Source organism: Triticum dicoccoides, chromosome 4B (genome assembly GCF_002162155.2).
Source record: "Triticum dicoccoides isolate Atlit2015 ecotype Zavitan chromosome 4B, WEW_v2.0, whole genome shotgun sequence".
In the NCBI taxonomy this organism is placed as follows: Eukaryota; Viridiplantae; Streptophyta; class Magnoliopsida; order Poales; family Poaceae; genus Triticum; species Triticum dicoccoides.
The window spans coordinates 218,467,283-218,486,279 of record NC_041387.1 but is presented as its reverse complement, the minus strand read 5'-3'; the positions used below and the strand labels follow the sequence as shown (position 1 = coordinate 218,486,279).

At 44.2% G+C, this 18,997-nt stretch overlaps 2 protein-coding genes, 1 non-coding gene and 1 pseudogene across 3 annotated transcripts; 3 read left to right on the top strand and 1 right to left on the bottom strand.

Moving 5' to 3' along the window:
* Positions 1-947: 947 nt before the first annotated feature.
* LOC119293552 lies at positions 948-2,601 on the bottom strand (annotated as a pseudogene).
* Positions 2,602-4,569: 1,968 nt separating this feature from the next.
* On the top strand, positions 4,570-5,448 carry LOC119293551 (NADH dehydrogenase [ubiquinone] iron-sulfur protein 3-like). The gene has a single exon (XM_037571999.1). The coding sequence runs from the start codon at positions 4,585-4,587 to the stop codon at positions 5,446-5,448; it is 864 nt and encodes a 287-aa protein (XP_037427896.1). The 5' UTR covers positions 4,570-4,584.
* Positions 5,449-6,195: 747 nt separating this feature from the next.
* TRNAY-GUA lies at positions 6,196-6,278 on the top strand. Its single transcript has one exon. It is a non-coding gene; the product is annotated as a tRNA-Tyr (tRNA).
* Positions 6,279-6,847: 569 nt separating this feature from the next.
* LOC119295820 (NADH-ubiquinone oxidoreductase chain 2-like) lies at positions 6,848-10,083 on the top strand. The gene is made up of 2 exons (XM_037574272.1): positions 6,848-7,074; positions 9,488-10,083. The coding sequence occupies exons 1-2, from the start codon at positions 6,921-6,923 to the stop codon at positions 10,081-10,083; spliced, it is 750 nt and encodes a 249-aa protein (XP_037430169.1). The 5' UTR covers positions 6,848-6,920.
* Positions 10,084-18,997: the final 8,914 nt, after the last annotated feature.

Below are 18,997 nucleotides of genomic sequence, written 5' to 3'. Positions count from 1 at the left end.
TTCATGAAAACCTATTTTATCAACCTATGGACTCCTTTCAATGACAGAGTCTTTGGAGCAAATTGGTTCAGGATTCTAAGGTTAGAAAAGAGTTACCCCTCAAGGGAGGGACAGGATATGTGGAAGGCTATCCTGGTGGCTCAAGACTGACCGGTATACCTGGACCAGTCTATATTGAGCCATATTCATCAATTCGTCAGGCAATTTGGCCTCACACAATGTATCCATGTTCCACCAGACGCTTAATCAACCCTGGAACACAAGAGAACCCTTCTTATCAAAGATAATTGCGTATTAAACAGATGAGAGAAATAGCCCTAAATATATGCATCGAGTAAGTCATTACCTTCTATTCGATCTCCAGTATCGCTCATCAAGTACTTGATCAGATTCCTCTTTTTTCTTGCAATTGCAAAGTGGTGGAAAAAAATTGTATTTCGGTCACCATGTCGTAGCCAATTGGCTCTGCCCCCCTGGAGCCATGCTACTTCTTCTTGTTCAAACAGGTTCTCGAGCAGCAGTCAAATTGACTTCCCCTACTTGAGCGTAATGCCCGCCCCTGGTGTGGTGGAAAGAGCCTCATTTTCTATTCCTTTTAAAGCTGCTGATGCGAGCTACCGAACAAACAAGATTAGTACAAAAAGCCACAACTAGCACTAGCTTTCGTGATTGCTTCTTTCTACCTTTCTCACTCCGGTAATTGCTCCTTCTCCAAAATATCACTATGGACAAGATGAGCTAATAGAAAAAGTTAGGGCAACAGATGATAGCGACTGGCTAGACTCGAACTGGCATAGGAAGATCGGATCAAACGAAATTAGCCTTTCCTCCATCAACAGGAATCGCTTTGATTTCGCAGTTCAAGAGGATGGTGGGGGCAACCTCTCTACATCCACGGGCCGGTAGGCCAGCCAACTAACTCTTCAAATGAAGAACTAATTACTCCACATCTATGAACCTATCATTCCCCGCCCTTGCCCATTATTTCTTTTTGTATCACGCTAGGACTTTGCCTCTTTTTTGGAGGAAAAATATGGAAGTAGAATCTCCTCTCTTTTAGAGGCGTCTTCCAAATCCAATTTCAGATCAATGAGGTCTTTCAGAGAGCCGCTGCTCTTTCCATGAAATTCTAGGATCTCTTCGATTCTATGCACAAAAGCAAGGTGTGAGCCCGCGACCCCTCGATCGCTCTCAGAGTCAATCGGCCCAAACCGGGGTATGAGCTCAACGAAAAAAAACTATTTTGTGAAATTGCCTGCAAAACCGCCTTGCGAGCGTTAGCGTCAGCGTCAGTGCCATCTCTCGATTGATATTTTTTGCGCATCTCCAATAGCGCCATGGCCCTATTTTCTTCTTCGTCTATTGGGGAAGAAGAAGAGGTGGAGTAGCAGGCGGATCTCATCCCTCCTGAGGACTTCCCCGTACTCAAAGTGACTCTGAGAGATTGCGCTTCTCTACTAATCGCATTCTGTTCAAGAATCACTGTTTTCATGATCGAATGACGAAATAGATATACGAACTGTATAGGATCATTTGCTGGGATGGGATAAGTGATTCTTTTATAGGATTCCCATGGGATCATAGAATCAACTAAGGATGGAATAGGTATTTCTGATCGATCAGCTTCCAGTATGACCGAAGACTTTCTATCTGCATTCAGAATAAGCACACAATCAGGTTGTTGGTTCAACCCAAAATTGATCTTCTTCTTTCTTGAACGGAATTTTTTTTATTTGCAAAAGAATTGGTCAAAAACGCCCCGATCTTCCATCGAGAATCATCGAAACAATGAGAATTCACATTTCTTAAATAGCTTCTTAAATAGCTCGCCATTTCTTCCGTTATCTCATAAATAAATAAATGACTGGTCTTTAAAAAGAAGTAACGGCCTTTTTGACGATTGGGAGATCCTATAAAATGAAGATCATTTCGTAAACAAATCAGTGTCTTGTCTGAATCGAGAATAGCAATTCCATTTCTTGAACCACGGATATAGACTTTGAAATGGTGATCAGCTACCCGACGGCCGAGATGTGCATTCGTACAAAGTAATTTAGTACAGACTATCGAAAGCATTGTCATTTTGCGATTTGAGTTCCGGAGATACAGGTGGTAAGTTATGGGTAATGCGGGGGAACTTTAAGACGAGATAGAATACCTAATATGGGAGTGGTTTAAGTGAGAGAATAGCTCCCTTACCAAACCAACTGAGCTATTTGCCATGTTTTTGACAAATGACCTAACTTTGATGTGATGTGCCCGGCTAGCCCGGATCATTCTTAGAGCAGTAGAGGTTACCGGAATTACGGCCTTCCGTACAAGAACTGGCACTATTGTAACTCGCTATGGGCCTCCTGCCTTCTCGAAAGAAACTGGCTTTTGAAGAAATTACTCTATTTTACGCATTTAGTTGAAGCGGATTCAAAGAGCTCTATCGAGCAAGGAAGGAGTATACTATACTGTAGCTGGATAAGCTAGATACCAAAACTTTGATAAAGATTGAGGCAACCCATTTGAGGAAGAACCGGACGGACCCCTGTGGAGATGGCATAAACAATCCTTTGACGAACTTTCTGGTTAACATAGAATCTATGAGTTTTTTCTTCTAATTACTACTACTAACATTATTCAATCTGGTAAAAACAATTTATTAAGCTCATCCCGCAAGCACATGTACACATCTTGGATTTGACTGTCTTGGGTCACTGGAACCCATTTCTAAGTTAAGCAAGAGATAACTCATAATTTGATATGCACTCGCACTCGCATCTTGGGTCACTGGAACCTGATGATAATTACTCACTCCTTCATCCTGAGAAAGGATCTTGGCTATGAAAAAAAATGGATCACTAGCTTGCGCAGCAAATTGAATGAAACTTTCGTCCGAAGTAAACATTTCAGTCTGGTGTTCGTTATACCATTTAAGGGCATCATCTAAGTTCGAGAACTTTGGATACTTAAAGACTGCAGCACATGCTAAGTGTTGAATGAGATTCTTTTTTTCCGACAGGTGGTTTTGTGCTTGAGGTTGAGGATGATCGGCAGAAAAGAGTAACAAACTTTTTGACAAATCACGCTCATGAAAATGCAATACACCTGAACGGTAGATTCTACCACAGAAGTCCATGAATGCTGGCAAATAGAATTGATAACCTTCGTATGCTGACGCAAGTCTTATTAAAAAATCTTCATAACTAGCCTGCTGCACCTGTTTCCATAATTTATTTAATAGTATGTTATAGCTACAAGCATTCTTAATACCTTTGACGTTATTGAAGTAGCACTCCCTCAATATGTCTGAGGCTTCTGTCGGATTCACGCGAGCCAGAGCATTTGGTAAAAGAAGCCCACACTCAACTAAACATTGACGATTCTTTTCCAGAAATCTCAAGAGCCTTTTGTTTATTTCAAACGCTTGAGACTGAAGCCCATTCAAAATATCACACATCTGCTTGTATTCTTTTTTATGTAACTTTATATAGAAGTGGTTTAAGTCATGGGAAGTTAATAGCCGAAAGTGATTCTAGATATCCCCCATCGGTTTGCATAAGTAACCTCCTATCAGATCCGATAATGTATCAGGATCAGACCCCCTCTCTGCTGGTTGCCAATCCAAGGGTTTGCAAAGCATCGGAAGATTGAGTTTGATAGGGAGCAGATTTATGTTCAAATTGCACATAACATAACAAGAATTCTCTATATACCCTTGACCTTTCTTAAGAAACAGCACCGGATCTTCTTTTGTTACTCCCCTATCTGTTGATATATGTAGAACATTTCTTTCAATCATGAATTGGAGCAAGTATTTCCCGATATCATAATGACACTGCATTTTTTTCTTTTTCTCTTTTTTGCTAGCACCTTTGGGCTGAACAACATCCTTAACTGATTCTACCTTACTAGTGAGTACTGCTTCCACCTTACCACTACCTGGTGCTTTGTATTGTAGAAACCTTGCTTGTTCTCGTACAGTTGAATTAAGTTGATTTATAAATCTAGCTTCCCTAACTGCGGATGATTCCTGAAGAGTGTTGAATACCAAGCCTAGTACATGAATCATGATAGCCTCAAGCGTATAGATACCAAACATCTTAAGCATAGGTAAGCTACTTGCTAGGCAACCCTTTAGATATTGCTTAGCATTAGGCTGATCTTTATTAATCAAGAACTTTACTATGTTAGGAGTTACTTTAAATAGATTATCCTCATCGAACTTCATTGTGCAATTTGCAATTTGATTCTGTAAATCTATTAATTCAGTATCGGAAAACACACCATTTTGATTCTTATTTTCATTAATCAACAACTTTCTAACATCATCCTGATACATATCAACATTAGAAGTCTTTTTCGTTTTGTCAATATCCAACAGCTTAGCGTAGTAATCGTTCCAGAACTCCTTAATAATGCGTGCATTTTGCAAAGATTTCTCATTCTCAATGCTATCATCATATGTCTCGGAACAATAAAATAGAACCTGCATACTTTTATTTGTTACCCTAAAAAAACCGTAGTAAGGATACGAATATGACTGAAATAAACTACTAGAATCTAAATATAAGGAAAGGATCAGAATAAGTACTAATGCTCTGTATAATACTTTTCCCCGAGCGATGGTTTAGCGGATTCGGAATTGTAACCAAGCATCCTGGGTTCTATACCCGATTCAACACTAGAGCATGCAGCCGATCCTGGATACATAACTCTAAAAAGTGTGTCTGCAGTTTTGGATCTTTATTGGTAGCTAGTCTTTCACTTCTGCCTCTCCACTCCCATGCCTTTCTTGGTCGGACCAACCCAACCGGCGATTTCCGACAAGTCTTTCTGCTTAGAGCAAGAAGCGGAACCAAAATAAAGCTTTCTTTATTTTCATTTATGGATAACCAATCCATTTTCCAATATAGTTGGGAGATTTTACCCAAGAAATGGGTACATAAAATGAAAAGATCGGAACATGGGAATAGATCTTATACCAATACTGACTACCCATTTCCATTGTTGTGCTTTCTAAAATGGCATACCTATACAAGGGTTCAAGTTTCCATCGATATTTGCGGAGTGGATCATCCCTCTCGAAAACGAAGATTTGAAGTTGTCCATAATTTACTGAGTACTCGGTATAACTCACGCATTCGTGTACAAACAAGTGCAGATGAAGTAACACGAATATCTCCGGTAGTCAGTCTATTTCCATCAGCCGGCCGGTGGGAGCGAGAAGTATGGGATATGTCTAGTGTTTCTTCCATCAATCATCCGGATTTACGCCGTATATCAACAGATTATGGTTTCGAGGGTCATCCATTACGAAAAGACTTTCCTCTGAGTGGATATGTGGAAGTACGCTATGATGATCCAGAGAAACGTGTGGTTTCTGAACCCATTGAGATGACCCAAGAATTTCACTATTTCGATTTTGCTAGTACTTGGGAAAAGCGTAGCGACGGATAATTCCGAATCTACATAGGTCTAGTCCAGGGGACAAATCAATAGGAAATGCTATTTGCTTCTTAAGAAGAAGAACTTTTTTGAAATGAAAGAGTTTCCACGGGCGTCGGATATCATTTCTTCAAATAAGGAAGAAGTGTTATCGAAGGATTTCCTTCCATTCTTCCTAGTATGGAAGAAGTAAAGAAAAAGTACTGCGTCTTGATCTATACGAAAGGGCACTGGTTTTTTCTTTCGGTTTCATTGATAGCAGAAGAGTACGCTAGCTAGCGGAGCCTGAAAACGCTTGCTTGCGCCCCACCCCTACGGAAACTATTGCCTATGCTTGCTGCTCTCTCAGTGTCAGTAGAAGGGAAGAAAAGATGGTCACTCCTTTTAGGAACATGGCGAGCCTTACTTACGACTGTTGCACTTCACTCGCTGCTCGTTCATTCACTTGCTCATGAACTCGCTGCTTCGCCAGAAGCGACTAGTCGCCTCCTTTCCTCCGCCGAAAGATGCTTAGCCAGAAGCGACAAAGGAGGGGAGCTGGGGAAGGCCGGCGATGGTAATGAGGGGGAAGCTGTCGTAGAAGCTTTGCCCCTTGCATTACATAAATGGATTGTTATGAACTTACTAAATGACCTTATTTATTCTCCCGGAACGCTAGCAAATCTAATAGTTCCATCTGCTCTTCTTAACTTAAGAACGAAGGCCGCCATCCTTCTTATTCAGGAACCCTTTGTTTGAGGAGGGTGTATCCCCGGGAAGGGGAGAGTGGCCGAGCGGTCAAAAGCGACAGACTGTAAATCTGTTGAAGGTTTTCTACGTAGGTTCGAATCCTGCCTCTCCCACTTGTTGTAGACTTAAGAGAAGAGAAAGTAGGCGGAAGCCTAGGAGGGCCAACCGAGCGAAGCTCTTTTTTTTGCCGTGCCGTGAAGTGCAATTTTCTCGTATGCGTTTTAGACAGGTTGTTGAAAAAAGACGATCTATAGAGATTCCCCATCTATATCCAATCGAGAATAGAAGCGAGTCGCTTCTGGCGTCGGCTTGTAGTCTCTGCAGTCGGCACACGCACGCGCCCGCCATCATGCCTCCTTGGTTCGGGACGAAGCCAAGCGAGACATACGATAGACGAAGGAAGCGCCCACCTAGCAGGAGGGCTAAAACCTGTAGTTTTGAAGTTGCAAACTCTAGCTTCGAAGCTGGAGTGCTTTAGCCCTTTTTTAAGCAAGAATCACCATCTTGAGCGCCTTGCGCGCTCAAGAACAAGCAAGGGATGAGCGCTTTGTTGCTAAAGCGGATACGTTTTCTTGCTGGGGAAGGCTAATTTGATCGAGGATTGGAGAGGAGGGAGAGGTGGAATAAAAAGCTCGGGATGGATTTTGGAGTCTTTGTGCGAGCCGTATGCGGTGATAGTCGCACGTACGGTAAGGAGGGGGGTTCGCGTCTATACGTGTAGTGTGGTGGTTGGGCCTACCCACCCTATTTGTTCCATGATCTATGGGTCTACTGGAGCTACCCACTTCGATCAATTAGCCAAGATTTTGACCGGATACGAAATCACTGGTGCTCGATCTAGTGGTATTTTTATGGGGATTCTTTTTATCGCTGTAGGATTCCTATTCAAGATTACTGCAGTTCCTTTTCGAGCGGCTGTAGGACGGACGGCCCCCTATAGGTAGTAGGGTAGGGTGGGTGGTACCGCTCAGTTAGCGGCCAATCCTCCTAACTGCGCGCGGGCCGGGCTTAGAGCGCGTGAAACTCATCACTACCTCGTAAGGGCGTTGAGACCATAGCATGTTACACAAAAGCGCCGCTTTCTCAGGAGTGTTGTCACACAGCTACCCGACTAGAAGAGCTACTCGCTCTGTAGTGTTGTCACACAAGATAAGGACGCCGCCCGCCTGCTGGCCGGGCGAATCGAAGTTATCTTCCGGTCAACTGTCCACCCAGTCAAGTGCAAAAAACACAGTGGAATCATGCAATGCACGCTGCTGGTGTGCTTCCTGCCCACGAGGAAAGAAGAGCGACAAGGTTCTGATTTGACTGTTTGCAGCATGGGAGCTGATTACCCAAAAAATCCCTGGGAAAAAAGAAAAGATATCTCGGTAACGAAAACCATAGGAGGCTGTATTGGCGAGATCCAAGGGTTCACAGCAGCCCAAAAGAAAAACCGCCTGGAAGTCCGAGGACCTTTAGTACCATACCGAACTAGCAGCCTTCGCGCCAAGCGACGACCGCCCTTGTCCCTTTCATTTTTCCATTCAGCCTACTTCTTAGCTTTGTTCCGTCAGTCTAAGGCAAAGCTTAAGTGGTTTGCCTACCTTACCCACTTGATGAAAGGGAACGAACTTCGTTTCCTTGGCGGCTTTATGGATGGATTCAGTCAGAAAAACTCCTTCCTTTTGAGAAAAGTGACGCTTTGCGTCTTCGCTTCCGAGGGTTAGGGTATAGGCCATTTCGAGCAAGCTTTTCTTTTTCTCCCGGCTTTCTACAACTTTCTCTTTAGCTTCCAAAGGCGACCCAATGACCTTTCCGGAATTGGAAGTATTCGTCGCCCTACCCTAAGAAAGAAGTCACTATAAAACAGCTTGCCCTCCAGAAGTACCAAAGGTGCGCGGAGCCCGGTGAAAATGAATATGTTTGCTACTGAAAGAAGCCTGCCTATTGACTAATATTCGTCTTTAGAATGAAAGTAGCTATGAAGCCCAATCTATACTGTTGATTCAAAAGGGGGCATAGTCATATGGGTGGGGTGTTTGTGGGGAGCTGCCTTGGATATGAGGAATTCCTCCAATCTAAAAAAAATGAACAAAGAAAAAGTCCGTGACGAAGATCTTTCTTTTCTATCAATAGATAGGAATGAGTGTTCGTTATAGGGGATAGGATCCATCTGCTCTCTCTCTCTCTCTCTATTTTCTTTGATGCAATTTAGAGAGAAAGAGCAGTGCGCATTAGAAAAAAAAGAGAATCGGGAGATGATTCCAAAATAGATACATAGACATCTCAAGTAAAGGGATGTATATATTATTCCTATATATATCATATATCTATGAAAAAAGTAAACAGAGTTCGTTTTTGGGTTCCCCGAAGCCCCGAATGGATTGGATCGTTTCTGCTCCTGCCAACGAAATGAAGGCCTCGCCCCTTCCGAATGCTTCTCCGATCCTGAAGTTCCCGCGAAGAGAATAAGATGCAGCTCCCCCTCCCTCTGTCTTTTTCTGCTTTGCTAATCTTCCCCTCTAACGCGGGCTGGGCTTAGGCGGGCGCGGGAGGAAGAAAGAAAGTCGAAGAGCACCTTCTCCTTTGTCCTTTTTTCAGTGCAACACAGGAAAGCACCCTATTTTTGTAATCCCTGCAGCTTCCCAGAGGCTTGCTTTTTTTTATTGAACACATGGCGTAGCTAGGACCCCTCCAATCATGTTTGAGCCTATGTTCACCCGGGGCCAAAAAAGGAGAATTCCGGAATGCCTGCCGACGTTCAGATAAGGTGCATATCCCTTACCACTAAAGGAAAGGCTCGACGAAGGGGGGGATATTAGCTGGGTAAGGAAAACGCTTTCAGAGATTGAGATGTCGATTTGTTTTTCATCGAAAAGGAAGAAGGCCGAGGGGATAGCAGCCTTCCTTCGGGATTTGCCTGCCGACGTTCTAATAAAGAATTCTGGCTTGGCCCGGGAAAGCACTGGCAACAACATAAAGAAAGGGGTCCATGTAGCTGCTGCGCCCGACCACTGAGCAGCAGGTTCGGCATCTACTACAAAAGAGAGAATCCACTTCAGATAACCACGTCTCTTCTAGGCAGCGTGTGGAATGGCCGAGAGAGGACCAAATGGATATATAATCCAAGCCGAGAGTGGAGTTACGTGAACAGCCGTCTGATGGAAAACAACTTTCACGTTCAGTTCAGAGAGCACTTTTTTCGTTGAGAATAAGTCCTTCCCTTTTGTGTGAATTCCCCAGCGGCGAATTAACAACTTGTGGGGCCCTATCTATTCAATCTCTCGAGCCCCAAGAAAACCCCCCTCTCCCTCGGACTCAATCTCTCTTTTGACTATATATATGTGGGCACCTGATATCTATGAGGGTTCACCCACCCCGGTGACAGCATTCCTTTCTATTGCGCCTAAAATCTCTATTTCTGCAAATATGTCACGTGTTTCTATTGTTGCTTCCTATGGGGGTACATTACAACAAATCTTCTTTTTCTGCAGCATTGCTTCTATGATCTTAGGAGCACTGGCCGCCATGGCCCAAACGAAAGTCAAAAGACCTCTAGCTCATAGTTCGATTGGACATGTAGGTTATATTAGTACTGGTTTCTCATGTGGAACCATAGAAGGAATTCAATCACTACTAATTGGTATATTTATTTATGCATCAATGACGATAGATGCATTCGCCATAGTTCCAGCGTTACGGCAAACCCGTGTCAAATATATAGCGGATTTGGGCGCTCTAGCCAAAACAAATCCTATTTCGGCTATGACCATCTCCATTACAATGTTCTCATACGCAGGAATACCCCCGTTAGCGAGCTTTTGTAGCAAATTCTATTTGTTCTTCGCCGCTTTGGGTTGTGGGGCTTACTTCCTAGCCCCAGTGGGAGTAGTGACTAGCATTATAGGTCGTTGGGCGGCCGGAAGGTTGCCATGAGTAAGGTTGGGAGACCGAAGGCAGTTTTCCGTGCATCGGACACGTAGCTTACCGAATCAGTTGCAACACAGATGGGAATGCATGCTACGAAAGACAGGGTCGAGTCTGATACATCAACCGTCGACTCCATATCCTTGTACGAGTCCACAATCACTACACGAGATGAACCTGGGTTTGGTGAATGGAAGTTGGCCTTAGGTGTAATAGGACTCCCAGTTACTGCGCGCGATCGTATACTGAGGTGCTCCCTGTTGGTTGTTGGAACGACGCGAGCCGGGCCGGGCCTTGATTCCTTTCAAAAAGATGAAGGGACAGAGGTGACTAATTCCCCATCTCATTTGGGGTGGAAAACGAATCGACATCTCGATGTGATACAGCCCTCTCCATTTTCGTTGGGAAAGAACGGCGAAGTCCAGCGGAACCCTCCAATGAAGAAATAAGAGGAGAGCAAAGCGCCAATGGCGCGCGAAGCGCATGCGGAAGGGGCACGGAGAAATAAAGAAGTGTGGGGGAGAAGTAGCCGAGCTCATTCCCTTCGCTTCCTGGGCCCAAAGCAGTGCTTTGTTTCCTGGCCAAATCAAGGATTTGGGGCTGATTGCAAAAGATATCTGAATAGAAAGATAGATCCATCCATCTATCCAGATATCTAAAAAAGAATCGATTTTGATTTCATGAAACCATTGATTCAAAGAACTGCGCTTAGCCCCCCCCCGCTCATGAAACGGCTTTGCTACAATGGATGGCAGAGGGTCCGTAGTACCCGAAGCACTGCAGTGATCCAGTAGCCGGGAAGGGGCCTAGAAGTGCCTACTACTACACCACACTTGGCTCTACACATTTACAGAGCTTACCCCTATCCAGTGTCTGGCAGAATGTTGGGGGCTTCAATCGTCGACTTGTTATCCCCATCTCAGCCCAGGCTAACGGAGCCTGACTTATTCAGGGGAGAGAGTGGAGCCTATCGAAGCACTATTGAGAGTAAGATCCTTGGCTCCTCTTCATTCTCTACAGGGGTCTCTTCCCACATGGAAGCGGGGCAGAGATGGATAAGATCAAACACGGGAATAAGAAGCATTTGAAATGCCTTTTTGATCATTTTGATAGAGGGGGATGGATAAAGTGGGCAAAACAGACTCACATTTTTCAATCGAAAAGATGGGTTCCTTTTTCGTCTCGACAAAGAAAGAATCATCTTGAAAACGCTCCTAACCCCTTCGTAGGGCCGTGTATAGTAAGTGATCCGAACCTGCCCGGAGCGAGCCCCCCTTAGGGGCAAGTGAAGTTGGTGAGCCGTATGATGGGCAACTATCTCCTGCGGTTCGGAGAGGACTCAGCTGTTAGTTAGTACCCCCTTGGTTTCGGGGTGGACCCTTTCACTCTATTTTATTATATACGCTTAGCGAAAAGAATGTTTTTTGATAGACCCAGGACATGGATTCTATATGAACCAATGGATCGTGACAAGTCGTTACTACTAGCAATGACTTCCTCTTTCATTACTTCATCCTTTCCATATCCCTCTCCTTGTTCGATCTTACTCATCAAATGGCACTCAGTTCATATATGTAAGTTCGTTCGATCATTGACAAGGTTCAAAGAAAGGGTGGGCCATTCACCATGAAGGCTAAAAGCGAGATAGGCTTTACTAGACATTTTCGCTTACAAAGGCGAAGACAATTCCGCGTTTTTTCAGCCGATTCTCCGAAATTTAAGACAATTATCCTCACTCAAACCTCAAAAAGTCCTTTTTTCTAATGTAAATTATGTCTGTCTCCTCTGTCCTTCCTAACGCTAGTCTAGTCTCCGATTAAAGGACTGATACGGGCGTGCTTCCTTGCAGATGGTTGTTTTTGACACCTACCCACCAGAAACTTCGCTTTGCCACCCAGGTATAACCAAAGCCTTCCACAAAGGAATATTTACTACTGGGTCCATCACGTGTCCAGATACCGGTGCATCCCTTGCCGTTTCCCCATCGGCTGAAGTTGGATCAAAGTCCCCGGACGCGAATGCTCATTATAGAAAGAACTAGGCCTACTTAGGTAAACAGGCACCCCATCACTACCGTAGTAGTTGAAATCTCTAACTTAGGTGCGTTTGCCCATTACTTCTACCCATCTACGCGATTCTGAGATCCAGCCATTGGAACTGAGAGATCCCCGCTGTTTGACCTACTCAAGTAGGCTTTCTATTGAATATCCACCCATGGTAATTGCTTGACTGGTAGAAGCACCAAGCTTTGGTACTATAGTCGTACTCGAGACCCTATTGAGCTGCTTAGTCTTCTCCTTTCTTTGGCTGGTGAAGGGACGGTGGACTTGTTGTTTCATTGCTCTCGGGCTCTGATCTTGATATTGATTGCCAACTCGGATAGAGGAAGTAAGCTGTTCTGTTTGAGCCATCATTCTCTGTTCTATTGGATTTGACACTTTTTCTGATCTCCCTCTGCCTGTTTTTGAGCTCAATAAAAGAGAAATTTTCATGCCAGTATGGGCGAAAACCATCAATTTTCACATTCCCCTAATAAATGGGTGTTTTTGAGGTCCTTTTTCCGATCAGTTTCATGCCAGTATGGGGTCAAAGTATACAAAAATCACATTCTCCCCGTAGAACGCTGTTTTTAGAGATCTCCTTTTTTGGAAACTTTCATTGCGCATAGTACGAAAACCAACAGAAATACCACTGGCAAAGGTGTTGTGCCGGTTGCCGACCAGGCAATCGACCAGCTTCCGACCAGAAGCGTTGGTCCAGTGAGGTGAGCCACGACCAGAACAGAGTTGTTACAAAGGAAGCCCACTCCCTTATGTTCTGATGGGAAATAGGACTAGGATCTGTAATAGTTGTATCTACTTTCCTTTGGTTTGCATGGGCACGTGATACATTCCTAGCATGACGTTGGAACAAGCAAGGACCCAGCGTGATCCAGAGGGCAAGCCCATCCCGGGTAACTTTGTATCCTGACCCAAGCCGGAAGTTTGTCGAACTTGTAGTCTAGGACATTGGTAGGGATCCGCATGGGCACGCTGAACAATCCGAGGGCCACCCACAACATGAAACATCGGCCCCGCTCGTAGCGCTTGCCGATCATCCCTATCTCTACCGGGCCCGTATTCCCCGCCTCGCTGATACTTATTCATTTCTTTGAATCGATAAAGATGGGTATCCATGCCTCTTAGTTCCGGGGAGATACTGGTTATGCCAGTGTGGACAAGTTCAAATGGAGCAAACCCGCAAGAGCATGGAGCATAGGATTTGAATTAGCCCAATGCGGATGGCAGCGATCGAGCAACTAAACTAGCGAACTCCAAATAGAAATCTTTTGCGCTTTCCTAATGTGTTCTAACAGGTGTTACAAGCTTCAATAATCTAGCGTGAACTAACCCGAACTATGGTTTCGCTTCCCTAAACTATGTGGTATAATCACTTTAAGTGAAGCATGTCCCGATGATTCCCCGGATAGGAGAAGGCCAGCTGGGTCATTTGTTTGTATAATTACGAGTCAATTCACTCCTGCGGTTTTTGCCCGAGTCAAAAGACAAGCAAGTCCTTTCAGTACACAGCAAACGAAGTGCCAGAATGTGAGCCTAGGGTGAACAGTGGTGCTTCCATGGCAGTTGGATAGTAGATCAAAGAGGCAGGCCAGTAGAATATGGAGTTGTTTTCGTTCTCTTGTTATTCTTTTCTGGCTATAAGTATTTCTGTCTTGGATTCGTTTGGCCATTAGGTTTGAATTGCCTTCTCTTTCTGTCTTCCATTTGAATTCTGCGATTTATCCTGCTATTTGGAGAGTAGTTGATATGGTCTTTCTTGGGTTTGGCTTTCAAAGTGCAGTTCAAAAAGAGTGAGCTGCTGTCAATGGCTGGAATGGAATATATAAATAAGATGGAAAATATGGCTTTCTTTCCATCTAACTATTTGAAGTAGTAAGCTTATCTTTTAGGTGGGAATAGTTTACAATCGAGTTTGAAAGCATTAATGAAGTGAGCCTATTACATAAAGTTCTTTTTTGACCTTTTCATTGAAAGTAGCCATAGGCAAGGAAGGCTACCTATTGATATGGAAAGAAAGCCATCTCTGGCTATTCTTTTTTAGGGTGGAAAAGAGTGCTCCATATCCATATATGTGCTTGGAGGGAAGGCCACATCTTTAATTGTATTCTTTTTTGAGGTCATCCTCTTCAGCCTGTGTTAGTAGTGCTAGTTTTTTGTTTTTAGTACCATACGGGTCTATAGAAAGGCTTAGAGGATCCTAAAGTGTCAGTTTATGTTGGAATTGCTTTGCTCTTTTTCAAGCAAATAAGCTTGAAAGAAAGTGCTTTTATTTCAGTGGAAATGAAAGAAGAAATCGTCTATCTAGACAGAGTATGTGTATTATTCGGTCCATGCTTGCCCTTCTAGGCCCTTTAGATCTATATCTATCTTACTATCGAAAAGGGTTTTAGGAGGAGCAGAGCAAGTCGCGTTTACAGCCAGCAGTTCTTATGGGCGTAACTCCCTATAGTATTCCAATAATCTCCTTTCCTCCAATATGTCACTAGTATTCAAGTATGTGGCTCGTATTAGTATGCCAGGCGTTCGAGAGACCAGAATTCTTTTCATAGCCTTCCCTTCAATATGCCATCTTGTCTTGCGGCGCTCTATCCTTCCAAGCGAGCCTGTGCTCGGGGAGCACTCCTTCTATCATTCATAAAATATGCTTATCTCTCCTTGGTCGTAAAGCTTCGCTTTGCTTTCATTTACCGAAAATGCCATTGGAGTTTCCAGCCGGGAGGCGCAGTCTCGTACAAGCAACTTCTCTTCCTCTTTCGAAAAGTAGCAAAGTGGTGTCAGGTTGGAAGCCTGCGGGCCAGTCTGTTCTAGCACCTCATTCTTTACATCCTTGCATTAATCTCTTCCTTTCCTCCTTGCCCTAACTTGAACTAGCTGAAACTAAAATGGCCGGACTTTCTAATGATGGCACTGGCTTGGCTGGATCGACATGAACTTCTATTAGGACAGCAACTATTTTGCCCCTGTCGAACTTTGACTAAGACATAGCCTTGCTGCTGCGGGGCAGCCGACTTCTAATTCTAGTTAATGTCCTTCTTGTTCATGTAGTGCCTGCCTCTCTCCAAAACTCCTTCCCGCACTTGATTGAGCAAAAGATGCAGCTTCACTAATTGAGTTAGGCACCTACACTTCCACTGCAGCTCTGAGTTCATTCTTCAGACCCAAAAGAAATTGTGTCACCAGCAGCAGTCCTCCTACATTCAAATCATACAATTTAACCTAGCAGAGCAGATTCAACTACTTAAGATATTCTTCCTCAGAGCCAGTCTGCTCTCTATCATCATCTATCGTCAAAATAAGTAAATAATGACACCGATATAGATCTTGTTGAGGACCCCCATCCAAGCCATAGGAAAGAAAGCCACTGGAGTGCGACGCTCAAAGCAAAAGTAAGTAATAGGGAAACAAGGTTCTATTAGGCTTGCAGGGCTGCTGCTCTTTGAAAGACGAGGTATAGTGGAAGAGGCGGGTCGGGCAAGTTGAGTACTCAGATTCGGCGCTTGCTTGACATCTCTCTTTGAATCTGAAACCTGACATGACCATTGATTCCGCCTCCATTGCCGGAAAGGATAACGATGGATCTTTAGCTAGCTCATAGGCAGAGGAAAGGTATACGTTAACAGATAAGGAAAAGTGTATCCGCTACCAAATACGTTGTGGAGCCGTGTTCTCCAGTGAGGAATGAGAACCTTTCCGGGGGCAAGGGTGGGCTTTAGCTGAGAATCAAAAGTACGATTCCCCAGAAACACATTCCCTTTCAAGCTGAGCTGAGACGTATCCGGCACCTTCACTTGGTCCAGTGCTGCCTCTGGCACTTCTTTCTCTTTCTTGTGCGAACAAACTAGAACCTGCCAGCCCAGCCCTATCTTCCGAATCAGAATGGACTATTGATTTTGATCTATTGCCAGAGCCCTATTCTTATGATGGAAAGGTCCGTGCTCACATAGCTGTCAGAAAGTTTTACTTGCATCTATTTCAACTAGACGTGAGGTCTCTCCACGGCAACAACGAGGAGGAGGAGATCCACATTTAGAGGGCGAGGGGTTCGAAACTCGGGGAGGTCACATATGGTTGTGGAAGAAGAGCTTGTACGGGCTCCGAGGTCAAAGAAATTCGACAAGTTCTTGGTCGATCGATACCTTTCCATCCCGAGGCAGATCTCCAGATCCAATACGAGTGTAGATACTTTACTCCCTTCTTCCTCAGTGAGTAACGTATAATGTCTAGAACAAAGGAAGTGAGTCTAGCTCCACTCCGAGGGATAAGACGGAAATCTTCTACCGATGCCAACTGCAAGGCGTGCTTTCCTATGAACCGATTCTTAGACTACAGATCTCATCCCAACGATCTACTTGTACGAAAGAAAGAGAGATGATCTACTTGCAGCTACTGTTTGTTACCGCTGAACATCTGCTACCAATACCAAGAAATACCAATACGGACTTCTTGTTCCAATCAAAGCGAGCAAACCTGGGGAAGATAGCAAGATTAGCAGAACGGGAACCCCCCATGGGGAAGGGCTCTGAGACGCACCACAGAGCCCGTAGCAGCTACTTTTAAGGTTTATCGCCCATCGGCCCAGAAATCCATAGAAAGACGATTGAGATTAGTGAATGGCATCGAGCTGAAGTTCATAGAATCTCTAGCGTCTCTTTGTTCGTAACAAATGAGTAACTTAACTACTAATGTGACGAATAGTGCCAGGCGTAGTGTATCACTGGAATTCGATCAGTCTGTTGGAAAGGGATCACTCTCTGATTCTGCTTCAAGTCCTGTGCGTGTCTGTTTCGAAGAATGCTATTCGCTCTAGTGTCCTGTGCCTGTTTCGAAGAATGCTATTCGCTCTAGTGGAAAAAGTAGCGATTTATGGCCATGATCCCGACCCGAACCCTCAAATGATGACGAACGGCTGACTTCACGTAGAACCCGTTATGCCAATCTGGATTCCACATCTGCTACAAGAAAATCGTCTTGAAAGATTGCAAATCAAGCATTCGTCCTTAGCTCAAGGATTGGATTACCGCAGTTCCTGAAAGATATCGTGCCAACAGAAAGATCTCGTTCCCGTAGATTCTGTTCGTTCCAGCAATCATGCCGGAACTCACTGATCCATTCAAAGGATTTCTTTACCCGATGGCCAAAGGACCGATATCTTCTTCTCACGCCTAGCAAAGATCGAGTTCTGTTCTCACTTCACTTAAAGAGCCTATTTCTCTGTTTTTATACCCGTTTAGATAGATGGGCTCTAAGGGAGAAGTGGCGCACTTTCTCGAGCTATCTAAGCATCCAGGGTAGTGATTCCACAAGCTAGAGAGATTCTCCTCTTTTCTTTTTCAGAGTTGAGCTCAGGCTAAGGCCAAGCATGGATCAATGTTTGTCAAATCATTCTCTGTTGAGTTGAGTCCTCGCCGAAGGTGCCGTGCCGTATAGTACTTCTCCGGTTATAGGTGATAGGTGCATGGCTTCCGCTCATAAAGAATGAGTGAGACTGGCGCTCAATCAATCAGCCACCAATAGAGGATAAAGGAAAAAGGGGTTCATCAATGAGAGGCGCATGAGATTCTGTATTGGCCAACTCTTTCTAACTATCACTAGGCTGGATACTCCGATTCTCTGTGGATGATTTCCTTCTCTCTCGTTCAATTCTCTTTGGTCTCGAGGATCACCATTTGGTGGGGTTGGGGTCACACCCAAAGTCGTATTGGAGAATTGAGCGGAACTACTTCCATGTGCACTCTTTTCTCGGGTCAGGAAGCCCTATTTTTGAAGCAGGAAGACCTCTTCGTCATCATTATTGGGGTATGGGCCCTAAATCATTGGAAAAGACGGTTTTATTTAGGGAATTGACACGATATCGCCTCCTTCTGTACTAACACGGGAATGGATGAGTTCACTTAAGAAGCAGGCCTGGCCGGTACTAAAACAGAGAAGTCAACTCAGGTTTCATCTCATCTAAGCAGCAGCCAAGCGATGATTCTGGAATCGTGCCATGCTTGACAGTTGGACTTCTCGCCATACATAGAAATTTATCTGGTACTAGACTTCACACATGTTGCCATCGTATAATCGGAGAATCAACGCTGCTGTCTACCTTCGGAAAGCAAAATAGATGATTTTTGATACTAGGATGACTAATCCTGAGGCCTGTTTTAACTAAAGAATTTACAGGTGGCCCGGTCGGTAAACTATTCCCGAGAGAGGAGAAGCAGAAACATCAATCTGTATTTTCGTATCATATTCCAGCAGCTCCAATGCCTGAGAGCGGGATCTTATCTTCCTAGAAAGAAATGAGTGTTGCACACGGATAGCCAGCTACTCCTTATGAATGGGATGCATGCATATTTCAATTCATGAACTGAAGCTCGTAGAAATCCTTCCTATCCGCCTAGTTACCTATCCGGACTTGTTTCATAGAAATCCTACCTTGCTTTTAGGCGGAGAAAGACTATTTTTTAGTTTCTTCGGTGCAAAAGTGCCGTAGGCAAGTCCGTTTCATATAGCTGCAAAAGTTAGCAAGTCCTTTTTCCCTAAGGAAACTCGATTTCCAATGAAAAAAGTGCGGATCACTATGGGTCAAAAGTAGTGTTTTTCTAGTTTACCTCAAAAATGCATGTTTTGAGAGCAATATTTGTCGATCAAGTCCTAATCACTTAGCTGTAAAAGTAGGCTTGTTTCATCTCCCGAAACCCAGGCCCTCTCCCCAAAACTCCACACCAAGCCTTTAGATACGCAAATATGAGCTTGCCTTGGCTTTATTGCCCTTATCGGATGGAAGTTACGGATGAGAAATGACGTATCTTACGTATCGAATCTCAAGTAACGGATGAGAATTGACGTATTCAAAGTGGAAGGAACGAGTATCGATT

Excerpts from the sequence above, each read along its gene's own strand:
- LOC119293551 (XM_037571999.1), top strand. The coding sequence starts at position 4,585 with ATGCTCTGTATAATACTTTTCCCCGAGCGATGGTTTAGCGGATTCGGA.
- LOC119295820 (XM_037574272.1), top strand. The coding sequence starts at position 6,921 with ATGATCTATGGGTCTACTGGAGCTACCCACTTCGATCAATTAGCCAAG. Across the intron at positions 7,075-9,487 it reads GATTACTGCAGTTCCTTTTC|ATATGTGGGCACCTGATATC; the intron begins GAGCGGCTGTAG and ends TTTTGACTATAT.